The sequence below is a fragment of the Parambassis ranga genome, chromosome 1 (genome assembly GCF_900634625.1).
Source record: "Parambassis ranga chromosome 1, fParRan2.1, whole genome shotgun sequence".
Lineage (NCBI taxonomy): Eukaryota > Metazoa > Chordata > Actinopteri > Ambassidae > Parambassis > Parambassis ranga.
Window position 1 is genome coordinate 3,182,281 of NC_041022.1, and position 13,909 is coordinate 3,196,189.

The 13,909-nt window shown below is 41.1% G+C and overlaps 3 protein-coding genes across 5 annotated transcripts in view; all 3 read left to right on the forward strand.

Annotated features, from left to right (window-relative positions):
• sp6 (Sp6 transcription factor) overlaps nt 1–13,909 on the forward strand; it is a 19,783-nt gene continuing 5,874 nt past the window's right edge. The window contains exons 1-2 of one of the 2 annotated variants that reach the window (XR_003671236.1): nt 1–128; nt 3,491–5,282. Coding sequence is in view for 1 of the 2 variants with exons in the window: in XM_028413704.1 (XP_028269505.1) it covers nt 3,611–4,531 (921 nt within the window). In the remaining variant the exon portion in view is untranslated. Of the gene's footprint in view, nt 129–3,490; nt 5,965–13,909 lie in introns of those variants that run through there. The other variant, XM_028413704.1, reaches the window with a different exon arrangement.
• Nucleotides 7,375–10,272, forward strand: cwc25 (CWC25 spliceosome associated protein). 2 transcript variants are annotated; one of them, XR_003671232.1, is made up of 9 exons: nt 7,375–7,528; nt 8,003–8,175; nt 8,265–8,501; nt 8,593–8,662; nt 8,760–8,922; nt 9,001–9,073; nt 9,157–9,353; nt 9,572–9,739; nt 9,819–9,958. XR_003671232.1 is itself a non-coding variant. In XM_028413671.1 (9 exons), the coding sequence occupies exons 1-9, from the start codon at nt 7,511–7,513 to the stop codon at nt 9,928–9,930; spliced, it is 1,200 nt and encodes a 399-aa protein (XP_028269472.1). In that variant the 5' UTR covers nt 7,375–7,510; the 3' UTR covers nt 9,931–10,272. The 2 variants fall into 2 exon arrangements, 1 of the variants encoding a protein (XP_028269472.1); XM_028413671.1 differs by having other exon boundaries at nt 8,771–8,922; nt 9,819–10,272.
• On the forward strand, nt 10,752–12,783 carry psmb3 (proteasome 20S subunit beta 3). The gene is made up of 6 exons (XM_028413718.1): nt 10,752–10,888; nt 11,648–11,832; nt 12,007–12,114; nt 12,205–12,382; nt 12,475–12,569; nt 12,660–12,783. The coding sequence occupies exons 1-6, from the start codon at nt 10,886–10,888 to the stop codon at nt 12,706–12,708; spliced, it is 618 nt and encodes a 205-aa protein (XP_028269519.1). The 5' UTR covers nt 10,752–10,885; the 3' UTR covers nt 12,709–12,783.

Genomic DNA, 13,909 nt, shown 5'->3' on the forward strand with positions numbered 1-13,909 from the left:
CAAACCACATGAAAATATGATGAGGATATTATTTGTCTGCGCGCATTTTTTTGACAGAAGGCAGAAGAGGAAGCAGCGGAGCTGAGCAGGAGAACCAAAGCAGCAGCAGCAGCTTCCAGGACGAACAGGTAACGCAGGAATTTTAATTCACAGCCATGTCTGACACCTCCTGTGCCTCCTTCCATGTACATGTATATTATCTGTATCACCTGGAATCACTTCATTAATCAGACAGAAAATACCTGAGTGGACCTGTGTGAGAAGATTTTAAAAAAAATCACAAAAATATAGAATAATCAACTAAACTTATTAATATTTCCCCTTGTTGTTCTGTGTTTTTAGAGGATAGTTTAAAACTAACAAATAACCCAGGGATGTAAATGGAAAATAACAAAATAAAGTGCATGTTTTCTGGAGTGATTCCTTCAAAATAAAAGTCTAAAAGTTGATCTGCAGGCGTCAAAGAGTCAATGGGATGACAGTGCAGCCACTGTTCTGTGCTTACATTAATATATTGAACTAATACTGTTTACTTCAAAATGAAAATAAGATGAATTGTAGATTTATTCTTATGTTTCTAAATTCTGTCCCACGTTTTCCCTTCAAGAAAAGTACTTAGTAATAGAGTACTACATGCTCGGTGCACGGTGTCATGTCTCTCATACGCCCTGGTAAATCTGAAGAAATATTTACAGACAAACAAATATACAGTAAATTCAAGCAAGAAAACAGAATTTTAAATCCAGAGGTAAAGATTCTGGGACTTATCAAAAATGATTAAACATTTAAAAACAATCAATAATGTCCAATAAATATCTATAAGTGACAGTAATCATATATATATACATATATATATATGTATATATGAAAAATGTTAGAGAAATGTCAGCTGTGATACAAACACACCACATTTGAAGAACATGCGTTCAAGGTTTTACCTTAATTATTCACCACAAGACAGAATTCAAATGCATAAAAAAATCTAAGTATCAATACACAGACTGGCCTTTTATTTTGTACTAATATAACATCAGAGTTGTTATGTGATGAATGATGATTTTTTTTAACTTGAAGTAAAAATATAATCATATTCTATGCACTAAGCATTATATTTGATATAAAGTGGCATCACTTGCAGGTGAAAAAGTTTAATTTTTTATAAAATATTATATTATATTATATTATTTATATAATAAATAAATAAATAAATACAAAATAATATATAATATTATATTAATATATAATAATATATTAATACATTTACACATTAAACTACAAAATAGATAAATAAATAAAATTCCTTCAGAGCTGTTTCTGGTAAAGGACGACAAGTGACAGCGTAAAGAGACAAAACTTTAACTTTAGAAGTCTGGAATAAAATAAATCAGCAGAAAGTGGCTGAACTGTGTGAATCTGACGGGACACTCAGAGGACATGAACGGACTGTTTTTACACACGCGCTACTCTATCACCGTACATGTTTGGCTGTCTTCTGAATCTAAACCATCTCTGCCCTTAAAGCCCAGAGGAACGAGTTGGCAGAGGTCCGCTCCACATCTCCAGCTGTGTGACTACACTCAGTGGGGTTTTTCCTGAAGCTTCTCTGACCCCTGCCAACACAGATACGCTCCACTCCACCCACCTTGCACTTGTAGCAGGTTAAATAAACTGTAGACGCCATTTGCCCCACACTGCTGGGAGTCCACAGACAGACAGACAGACAGTGGCCTACGTGTGGGACCAGACTGATCATTACACTGGACCTGTGATTACTGACAACACAAACTTCAGATGTGTTGTATTATTAGGTTTAGACTTATAAAAATCATCAATATATAGACCAATCTTGATGAAATCACAGATGATCTCTGTCTTCCTTGTGGCTCACTTGTCTGGCTTCCTCTCGATGGCAGACTTGTAAACTGGGGGATTTGCTGGGTCTTGGTCGGGCAGGTTTTATGACCAGAGCTCTGTCATTGCTGTGTACCATCCTCCTCCTCCTCCTCTGTAATGCCAGCTGTTTCCCTGAGGAGCTCTCGGTGCTTCCAGCACTTTAGTGGACAGAGGAGGATGCTGCTGTCTCACTTTGTTTACGGTTATGTCAGTAAGAGCAGAGTCGGGGGCGTCCATCCCATCATCCCACCGTCTGAGTTGCATTCTCAAAAAATTACAGAGCAGCCGTCCTGGCTCCAGGCCGACATGAAATAAATCAGCTTGACCTTTAACACCCGACCTTTCATTAGGGGAATTCCAAGCTAATTGCTTTACGATTTCATTTGGACTAGAAGGACTGAGTCAACCTTTCAGGAGGCCGCCTAATCCTCCTGGTTTGGCTGTTATTGACTCAACAAATTGAGACGTACAGAGGAGATCCGTCACTGTCAGCTGCCCTCCTGCATGCTCCACCTCCACCTGCCTCTGACGCACGGGAAGTAGGTCCACTTGTTTCTGGACGGCCAGATGTCAAGATATGATATCAGACCATCTGAAGATAGCAGCCACTAAAACTTCAGACATCTTTACTGTTTCCTGCTGTAAAGATAATTGCAGATGTTCCAGTGGGGGTGGTGGAAGACATCAGGACTCTGTTTGGAGCCACGCACAGGTCTATCAGACGGGTAAATCCTCGCCATAAATTTCTTGTCCGACTTTTAACGAGCTTTGTGTCACCTGGAAGTCAGAGTTGCCCCCCGCCCTCCGCCCTCCCCTGCGTGTGACGGCTAACTGTGGTGTGCACACAAGTGTTGTACATTCCTGGAGCGTGTTGGGGACAGGATGCTGTTTCAGAGCGTGTGCCCATAATTATATACATAAAGTAATTGTTCTCGTGTTTTTGTTGGACTCCGATTTTCAGGCTCCAGAATGCCATCAGTCTGCAACTGTTGACGCTTTCTGCCGCTGGCGTGTAAAGATCCCGGGCATTTTATGGGTCTCCTTTTGTAACTTGCCTGGAGGGCTGTTGTTGTAAATCATGTGTGATTCATAAAAAAAAACTGGTTCTCCTGTCTACCAGGTTTCGTCTCCACAAACCTCAGAGACGTACAAATAGACTTTGGCCCGCAGCCATACCTCCCTGGAACTTCTTCCTTTACCAAACTGCTCTCCTGTCAACACTCCCCTTCGTTCTCGTCCCTCCCCCCAGTCTCACAAACATTATCCCCCCCCCCTCCACTGCACTGGGCCTGAGATGTTGTTTTCTTTGACTGTCCTCCATGGGAAGTACCTGGCAGCGGATGCATGTGGCAGGCCTCTGCCTGGACACGTCTGTCTCCCCCCCCTCTCTTCTGTCTCCACGGCCACGCAGCGTGAGAACTGCTGTATCCAGGGCGATGAAGGAGGGCTGGTTATTTAAATGTTGCAGACAGGAGGGTTTAGACCTCAGTGTGCAAAAACATAGTTCAGAAACGTTAGATCACTAAGGTCATTTCATAGCCTAAAAAACTCAGTGAACTGTGAGAGAGTTTAAGTTTGTCTGTTTTTCTGTCTGCAGGCTTTTTAAGGCTTCACCTCTTCATCATGTGGTAATCCTCTCAGTGCTGCCCAGAAGACACTGAATCACACCTTGAGCGCTGACTTCATCAACACCCTTGCACCTGCACCAGCTGCTCACATGGCCCACCCTTATGAGCCCTGGTTACGGGCAGCACCACCTAGTGGCAGCTCAGAGGACATGAACATCCCTTCCTGGTGGGACCTCCACAGAGATGTGCAGCCAAGCAGCTGGATAGACCTGCAGACCGGGCAAGGTGTCGGCTTACCCTCAGTGAGTCCAGGAGGCTCCATGGGTTTGCAACCTTCTCTGGGGCCGTACGGCTCTGACCCACAGCTGTGCCCACTGCCTCCGACCCAGCATGCTCCAGTCTCACACTCGCCCCACCTTTTCTCCCAGGATGGCTTTAAGATGGAACCGCTGGCTCCTGAAATGCTCCAGCAGGATGCGTTCTCCTTGGAGGAACCTCAGGAGACACCTGTGTCCGTTCGCCCCAAGCCTCAGCGCCGCTCCTCCTCCCGAGGCGCCGGCCAGGCGTTGTGTCGCTGCCCTAACTGCGTCCATGCTGAACAGATGGGTCAGAGCACAGACGACAGCAGGAGGAAGCACATGCACAACTGTCACATCCCCGGCTGTGGAAAAGCCTACGCCAAGACCTCCCACCTGAAGGCTCATCTGCGGTGGCACAGCGGAGACCGGCCATTCGTATGCAACTGGCTCTTCTGTGGCAAGAGATTCACGCGCTCCGATGAACTACAGCGCCACCTACAGACACACACCGGAGCCAAAAAGTTTAGCTGCGCGTTGTGTCCCAGAGTGTTCATGCGCAACGACCACCTAGCCAAGCACATGCGCACGCACGAGTCCCCACCCGGACATGGAGAGGAGAGAGTGAATGGAGACGGGAGGATGGAGAAGGGCTTCGATGCACCAACACCTCCACAGTCTTCCTCAAACGTGTCTGACAGCATGGAGCCTCCGCTGAAGCTGAAGTGTGAGACCGACCCATTGGCCTCCAGCATGACAGGACAGTCTGGCTAACGTCATCAGAAGACACTTTGCAGTTAAAGGTTCACTGCCTGGTCCCCTCTCTGCCGTAGAGGAGTCATAGCTTTACAGTAGAATAGAGAGTAGAAGGTTTGGATGGAACATAAACAAATGTCTATGATCCTGTTTATCAGCAGGGCCCAGTCAGTGATAATCATGATACTACGGCGGTGCGTTTCCTCTGTGATGACACAAAGTGGGACGTGGCGAGGGAGGCGACAGAGCTGGAGCGTGTTGCTGGTACCAGAACACCAAGAGATGGTGGCTTGTTTACAATGAAACGAAAGAGAAGAATGAATGAATTCCCGATGTCAAGGAGACAGAGATGAGGTTTAAAACTGTCACTGTATGTGTGTAGCCTACTGTGCTTTTTCATTTTAGAAAGGTTAGAAGCCATTTAAATGGGTGATTATAATATAATATAATATAATATAATATAATATAATATAATATAATATAATATAATATAATATAATATAATATAATATAATATAATATCTTGTATGTTTACACTACTGTAGTTTGGTGGCAGAACATTTATTGATCATCACACAGAATGTGAAAAAGTGTTCAAGATGCAGCAAATCAAAGACCGTCCTCAGATAAGAGCAGGAGGAAAGAAGTAAGACAGGTGGACAGGTGGACAGTAAACACTTCCTGGTCGTTGACAACGACAAACAAAACATGGCAACAAACACAACTCCATGCTGTCAGCCCCGCAGCCTGCTGGCATTAGGTGACACATGTTCACAGACTGGAACCAAACTGTTTTGGTCTCTAGATAATAAAATAATCCAGATTATTTCCCTGTTTATTACAAGTGTATGGAGGATACGTGTTTATATAACTCATCTGTTTAACTGATATTATGAATGGGTGACACTGCCTGACAGGTGGAGGCCAACTTCAGCGCCTCTCTTTAGTTGCATTCAAATGGTCAAACATGAATGATACTCCCTATAAATGTGCTACATAAAATCCAGTGACCAATCACATCCAGATTAACCTCATTATGTGACCTTTAGGCCCCTTCAGATTTCACCCTACCATTGATAATTTGCCTGTTGGATCAAGCTACAGAGCCAATCATCAACCAAGAGTGTGTGAAGGGCTTAAATCTCAACATGTTTTATGAACACATTGATGAATCAGCACACACACACACACACAGACACAATCAAATAAACACACACAGAAGCTCCAACAGCAGGAAATTGAATAAAACACCACAAGCAGCAGAATATTTTAGGTTACTTGTTAGTAACGTTTCATAGTGATTAGTACTGTATGATCAATAGTTCTGTAGCAACCAGTGAGAGCAGCTTTGAAGCACTATTAGAATGTAAACCATCACATACGTTAGATTTAGAGCTTGCATTATGGAGGCTCATGGTCGCTGTATTTATGTATACAAAATAATAAATGAAAGACAGTGCTTAAACATTCATCAGTTATTGTGTATTGACTATTATTATTTTTATTATTTTGTAGATTTTTTTATAGATAGGATGATATAGACAACTTTTTATGTTGGTTGCTTATGTCTTAGTTTTGGAGAGTGTAATGAAATAAGTTAAATATCGTTGTGTATTGACATGTGTATTTAATCTAATATTGTCCTTCATTAAATAAAATATATATATATGCTGTGCCCCTGTCTTACTTTTATTAAAGATACATGATTTATTTTGTACTTTTGAGTTTAGCGCTCGCACAATAACAAAAGACAAAGTTTTTCATTATAAAATTATTACACGATTAATGGCATTATTATTTAGTACATGTGGTAGTATTATTAGCAGAAGTATTAACAGTAATAAAAGGAGTTAGAATTTAGAGCATAGAAATGATTTAACACAACTAAATGACTAATTTTTGGTACCGTAAATAAAAATATAATACTATTATATTATACTAGATTCTTGGAACACCGTGAAAACTAAAGACAACTAGAAAATGCAAGTTTGATTGCTGCAGCTGAAGCATTGCTTTAAATGCTGATGTAAAGGATTGCTCTGAATTGCTGGAGAATCAGAGAAATTTCAGAGCTGTGTATGCCTCTGTGTGTCAGCCTGTCACCATGGTAACAGCAGAGGAGACCTCAAAAACCACTCCAACTTTGAGAGCCTGGCGTGCGGAAACGATTCGGAATTAAAAAATTCTGAATACAAGTTTGATAGAGCAGCATCTAATGAGCGTTTCAAGACTAAACTGGAGTCTGTAGCTTGAAATTTGTAGGAGGAGATACATTTGGCAGATGACCCTCGTTGAAGGGCTCTCTCATAGACTCCCATGTTAAAAATAAAAATTGCTTAATATTTGAAAAAATATAATGATTTGAAAGGAACTTGAAGTTGACCCGGAATGTCCTCTGTGAGATGAACATTTTGATAGATGAATGGCTGAAATCGGCCAATGTATGCTGACGATACGCTGCGCCAAAAAACATACGGAAGAATAAGAAGACTAAGACGAAAGATGGTGAAGAACAATAGTTTGATTGCCTAGCAACAGCAATCAAACTAACCATAGTTTAAATAAAATATATCAAACAATAAAAATAAAAAATAAATAATAAAAAAAAAGAACCATTTATGACGTTGTCATGGAAACACATAAACACATACTCGTGTCTGCTCTCTCTTTTGTTTTCTGTGTCGGCCAAAGCGCATCACAGAGTCAATGTCGGGTTTTCTGAAATGTTGTGTTTTTTTAAATGTTGTGTTTTCTGAAATGTCGTTTTATTTTCTGAAATGCTGTTGTGTTTTAACACCTTCAGGGCCACCGTAGTACGATGAGCTGAAACCGGAAGTTGAACATACAAAACAGGAAATACATAAGTCTCATCATACTCACTGAGGTGGCTCCATTTTCTAGCTAGCGGTGAACTTTCGTCGCTCCGTCCTTTGTCGTTAACGATCGGATTTGTCCCGTTTTTATTTCTTGTTGGACTGAAAACACAAACTTCTCAAGATGGGAGGAGGCGATTTGGTAAGTTTAAACAAAACACTTTACGAGAAGCGCTAGCACCGCTTAGGGAAAGCTAATGCCAGCCACCACTGGGAATGTTGGAGGTTGAATATGTTTACGTACTTTTTGTCACATTTATGACGAATATATATAAAGATTTAAAAGTTATTATGAACTGACACTGACCACAAATACGTTCGGCAATGCTCACTTTAACTTGGGTCAAGACAAAGTGTTCTAAAGAGATAGCTAGCTATAGCAACAGCTTAAGGATAAAATTATGGTTTTACTTTATATATATATATATATATATATATATATATATATATATATATATATATCTCCTTTATTTCTCTGCCAAATAAATATGAGTAATAGTAATTAGAATTAGAACCCTTTAATATTGTTTCTTCTCTGTTTTTGCACACCAGATCTAGCACTATATAAAGTCTCAGTGATTCAAAAGCTTAATAATTTTTGCTTCTTTTGTCACAGAATTTGAAAAAGAGCTGGCACCCCCAGACTATGAAAAACATGGAGCGTGTCTGGAAAGCTGAGCAAAAACATGAGGCTGAACGCAAGAAGATCGAAGAGCTGCAGAAAGAGCTGAAGGATGAGCGAGCTAGAGAAGAAATGACACGATACGCAGAGGAAAGTGGTGCTATTAAGTGAGTTGTGGCTCGTAGTATCAGGATTGTTTTGGTTGCTGAGAGAGGACTGCTGTGTCTGAGTCACATATTATTTTGTATGGTAACAGAAAAAAGGACGATCGGTTGGACTGGATGTACCAGGGCCCTGCTGGTCATGTGTCCAGAGATGAGTATCTGCTGGGGCGTCCCATTGACAAGAACATCACTGATCAGTATGAGGAGCCAGAGAGTGGTCCATCAGCTGAGACCGGCCTCCTACCTGGGTCCATTTTCAACCCTGTCACCCCAGCTTCCACGATGGACCTGGCTGCAAAGATCCGGGAAGACCCCTTGTTTCAAATCCGGTTAGTAGGCTAGCCTTTCTCTAATCTGTACTGAAAATGTGCTTAGAATTGCAAATCGTCTGATTAGTGTTTTTTTTTTTTTGTTCTAAAGAAAACGTGAGGAAGAAAAGAAGAGAGAAGTCCTGACTAATCCAGTGAAGATGAAGAAAATCAAAGAAATGGTACAACTAAGTTTACATGCATGTAATGATCATCATGTCATAATGTGGTTGTTAGGAATGAAGGCATAATGTAGTATTATTGTGATTAATGCGCCAGTTTGCTCACAGCTGCGCCAAAATCTTGACAAGAAAGACAAGAAAAAGAAGAGGAAGAAGGACAAGAAGGAGAAGAAAGGCGAAAAAGAGAGGAGGAAGGAAAAGAAGCACAAACGGAGGAGTTCAAGTTCAAGCTCAGATGAAGAAGATGAGAAAAAACACAGGTGTGTAAATTTGTCCTCTAACCACTGACACACAGAACTGTCAGGCAGTAAACAACAGTTCTGAAAATCTATTTTCAGGTCAAACTCACGAGATGAATCTTCAACAGATGCCAGATCACGTTCTCATCATATGCCAGGCTATGGCCTACAGGTCAGTGGGCACCAAAGCAGTTTTGATCACATATGCCTGAAATAAATCCAGCCTGAGTCTTAATATTGAATCTTTCCTTTCAGCTCTCTGCAAACAGACATCAGCAGTTTTCCGATCACTCAGGGCGCCGTGAGAGGAGCCGATCCCGATCGCCTCATAGGAACCACAAAGACAGTCGCTCCCACTCGTCCTCTGCACACAGAGGGGATAAGAAGCCTGAAGCGAGACCTCCCAGCCCACAGAGGGATCGGTACCAGAGACAGAGGAACCACGTGTCCAAGTAAGAGTTTACAGATCTACAGAAAGTATACACTGCACACTAAAGCCCCTCTCTGCCATACTGCTGCCACTCATGGTACAGGTAACTGTATTATTTCATGTGATTGGGATATTTGCCTTAAAGCAAGCAGAAAATATTGTGTGAGTTGGAATGTGTTTTATCGAGTCTTGTCTTTATCACCACCCACGCTGAATTAATTATTTCTTTTGCCTGTGTAGGAAGCTTTCTGTGGAAGAACTGGAGCGAAAGAGGCGGGAGATGATGGACCAAGCCAAGCAGAGGGAGGAGGACAGGGAGAACAATGTGAAACGATACAAGACGCAAGACGAGCAAGAAAAGCAGCAGGAACACAATGCCAAGCATGACCGCCACGCTGGATTCATCCAGTGAGTCACATAATAATATCACAGTCACACAGAGGTGTCATTCCCAGCGTCCGTAACACTGACCTTTCTCGTCTTGCAGTGACATGAAGCTGGAGAGCGCTGCTAGCTCCTCCCTGGAGGACAGAGTGAAGAGGAACATCCATTCCATTCAGAGGACGCCGGCCTCCCTGAACAACTTCATGAAGAGATGAAGACATTAACATCACAGAGTCAGTGAACTGTCTGAAAACACCTGCCATTATCTGTCTCTCTAACATACTGAGGTAAAGGGATGGATCACAATGATTTAAAACAGAGAAATGCAAAGCTTTTATTTTGAAAAGCTGACCCCACATTGATATTTCTGACATATTATCTCTTCTAGTAACTTTTATTGAAAGCAAATCCTGCTTATATAGTTGATGTGGTCATACCTGTACAGTATATTGTTTTTGTTTTTACTGACTGATAGAACCTGTTTTATTTGAAATGTTTTTGTTACATATGTTTGATACTGTGCCGTGATTACTACATAAACTCCTTCTGAACCTGCAGTATTTATTTTTTTGTCTGAATTATAAATTGTGTTGTTATTATAACCTCAAAATGAACAGAACTGATATATTTTCGAGTTGTTTAATTGGTCAGAATCTACTAAGAATAGCAGAGAGTTTTTCTTAAAAAAAAAAAAAATCAATTAACACGAATTTAACCAGACGTTTATCAAGTTTGGTGGTTAGAATAAAGATTATTTACAGTATTAGCGCCTTTAACATAGTACAGAGATTCTGTTGAGTTTTGCTGGGCTTGAATTATTTTAAATTCAGAAACCCTGACTGAACGCTACAGCGACAACTTCGTTTTAAGCGCATCACTGCAGGTTTTTTAAGGAAAACTCCCGGTTTTAATTTCGCTTTAACACGCCTCCACCAAACTATGCGGCCCACTGACTTCATCATCCAATAACAGAGCAGCTTGCTCAAATGGTGGCCAACCAGCCAATCACCAGAGCGCAAGCTGTGACGTAGCAGAAAACACGGTAGTGTGATCTTTGTGTTCCTAAATCGTGTAGTCACTGTAGGGAGCTAACAGTCATTCCTAACAGCGGAGAGAAGCAAAGACTTTTACTCTTTCCGGCCGTGGGGAAAATACAACAAAACCTTCACAATGGTGAGAACATCTTACATTAGACCACACGCGCATCTTTAGAGGTTTAAAAATGATATAAAGCCAGTGAACAATTGATAACTAGTACAAGAGGTTGGCTAAGCTAACGTCGGTAGACCAATAGGCATCCTTAGCATGCTCACAAAAGTTAGCTATCATTTATAATAGAATTATTCGTAGCCAAATGCGAATTATAATTTTATCCCACACTTAATGTTTAAAATGTTGCAGCCAACACTACAGTAGGTTTAAACAGCCGGTGGACGCCGGAAAGCTAACACTTAGCTTATGCTTTACCTAGCTGCACTTGCGCTAACGTCGTATTTTGCCAGATAGTTGTACGTTTTTCACTAAATTCCCCTTTTAGTATGTTGCGTTTTTGTAACTGGGAAAACATGTGTCCAAGTGGTTATAGCTAACGACCTGCCAACTTAGTTAATAGAAGCTAACGGTATAAAAAACGTTTGAATTTTATAGTTTCTCTCATTTGAAGTATTTCAAATGGGACGCTATTTAATTAACTATATTATTACTTGTTTTTCTGTTATGTCCTTTGTTTTGTCCAGATTAGATTAGTGGAGCTACAGCTCCATATAAGATTTGACACGTTACAATAACTAACAATTAATTTTTCAGTCATTGTGTTGTTACTGCTTCCCTGTAGGTGGTAAATTGTCATTCCTGGTAATGATGCTGTGACTGTCAAAACTTTACCTATCCTTAAGCCAATAATTGATCTCTTTGATCGTCTTCCTCGTCCAGTCTATTATGTCCTATAATGGAGGGGCTGTCATGGCCATGCGGGGAAAGAACTGTGTGGCGATTGCAGCGGACCGGAGGTTTGGCATTCAGGCTCAGATGGTCACTACAGACTTCCAGAAGGTCTTCGCCATGGGAGAGAGGCTGTACATTGGGCTGGCTGGGCTGGCTACTGATGTTCAGACAGTGTGAGTGTGTATAAACTCAGTTTTTGATTTGGACAACTTAAGCATGTCAGTAACACAGAGTTATCAAGTACATTTGTATACGTCATTTAATGTCAAAGTAAAATCGAACTGAAGAATACGTCGTTTTTCTCTGATAACACCGATGCTAACTTGTTTCCATGCTTTGTGTTTTAGTGCCCAGAGGCTTAAATTCAGATTGAACCTGTACGAGTTGAAGGAGGGTCGCCAGATCAAACCAAAAACCTTCATGAGCATGGTGTCCAACCTGCTGTATGAGAGGAGGTGAATGCACTGGACTCAATTTAGGGCTGTTAAGCTATGTTCAGATCAAAAATGAAAGACGACATAGTCAACATGTGATTCTCTCACCAGGTTCGGGCCATACTACATTGAGCCTGTGATCGCTGGACTTGATCCCAAAACTCTTGAACCGTTCATCTGCTCCTTGGATTTAATTGGCTGCCCCATGGTGACGGAAGACTTTGTTGTGAGCGGCACCTGCTCGGAGCAGATGTATGGCATGTGTGAATCTTTGTGGGAGCCAGATATGGTCAGTATATTGTAACACCTAAATTCACCATAGAAGCAAAAAAAATTATATTAACAGGACTGTTATTTTGCAAAATGTTCGTGTTCATGCAGGAACCAGACGACCTGTTTGAGACCATCTCCCAGGCCATGCTGAACGCAGTAGATAGGGATGCAGTATCTGGTATGGGAGTCGTCGTACATGTCATGTAAGTACAGGGGGCAGCGTTGACAGATTAAGGTTCCCACAGCTGAAACTGCAGTCCTGCCGAAATTGACATTTTTTTTTTTTCTGGCAGCGAGAAAGACAAGATCACCACACGAACCCTGAAGGCCAGGATGGACTAGAGCTCCAGTTTCTCCAGACTCTTCACCCTCACAGATGTTTTGTATAAAAATAAAAACAATGCTTGTTCTCTGTCATTTTTCTTATTGATATCGTTCAATAAATGAACATAGGTTAAAAACACTGAATGTGACTGTCATTAATGGAGAAACTGGGGTGCAGGGGTGTCCTTCACCAGGCTGATTAACCTGACTGACATCTACTACCTGAATTACTTTGAAATTATTGGACATATTCAAACCCAGCAGACACAACTGCATCCACAGTGGAAAACAACAGACCACAAGAATCAAATAAAGCTTACAACATCCCCACATATTTACAGTTGTAAATGATGTGCTCGAAATGAGTTTTTAAGATATGACATATTGTTTGACATGTTTTAACAGTCATTTAGAAAACATTAAGCCAACTAAAAGAATACTGTATTAGAACTTGCAAACTCCAGTGTAGTTGGAGTAAAAAGATAAAATAGATAAATTAACAAAACAGGCATTGTGGGAAATGTAGGACATCCTCTGTCCCAGTAGCAGACTAGCGGTGTGTACATTTGAGTGAGAAAAGTGAACGTGATTTCCGATTCTGTTGCCTCATAACCACCAAATTAAACACAAGTTTAAATATTATAATATTTTAAACACTGCATTTTTTTCCACAAACTAATCAGGAGGAAGATTCTGTTTTCTTTTTGAACACAGTTTAGATCTCGGCAGGTTACTCTCGCGAGATTTGGCGTCTGACGTTTGCAAACATACTAGCTAGCTTACTTTGTGAAGCTAACTACGGCTGCTAGCTTGTAAATATTGAATTTTAACTAAATAAACCAGAGTAAAATAACATTCAGACAAAATAATTATTTCCAATTAACTTTGAACGTTATTACAAACCACGTAGGAGACAAGAATATTTGTGTTTGACACATTTTAAAGACTTTAATCTGCGCCAGCTTAGTTTATTGTAGAATAATCCGCGTCACTAACCATATTGTGACTGATTAATCAAAATGTTCAGTGCGGTTTCGCTACAAAAACTTAACTCAAGGTCACACTTACGTTTTTTGGAAGTTTTGCGTGTCTGTCAGCAGATGGGAGGTTTCCCGGCCATCCCGTTAACCCTTCAACCAGTTGTTGTTGTTCCCAGGAGACACTCCAGATGGCGCTGAAGCCTGAAACAACACCCAAGTGACACACTGCAGGGAGAGCG

Excerpts from the sequence above, each read along its gene's own strand:
- cwc25 (XM_028413671.1), top strand. Across the intron at positions 8,176-8,264 it reads GAGGAAAGTGGTGCTATTAA|AAAAAAGGACGATCGGTTGG; the intron begins GTGAGTTGTGGC and ends GTATGGTAACAG. Across the intron at positions 8,502-8,592 it reads GACCCCTTGTTTCAAATCCG|AAAACGTGAGGAAGAAAAGA; the intron begins GTTAGTAGGCTA and ends TTTGTTCTAAAG.
- psmb3 (XM_028413718.1), top strand. Across the intron at positions 11,833-12,006 it reads GCTACTGATGTTCAGACAGT|TGCCCAGAGGCTTAAATTCA; the intron begins GTGAGTGTGTAT and ends TTTGTGTTTTAG. Across the intron at positions 12,570-12,659 it reads GGAGTCGTCGTACATGTCAT|CGAGAAAGACAAGATCACCA; the intron begins GTAAGTACAGGG and ends TTTTTCTGGCAG.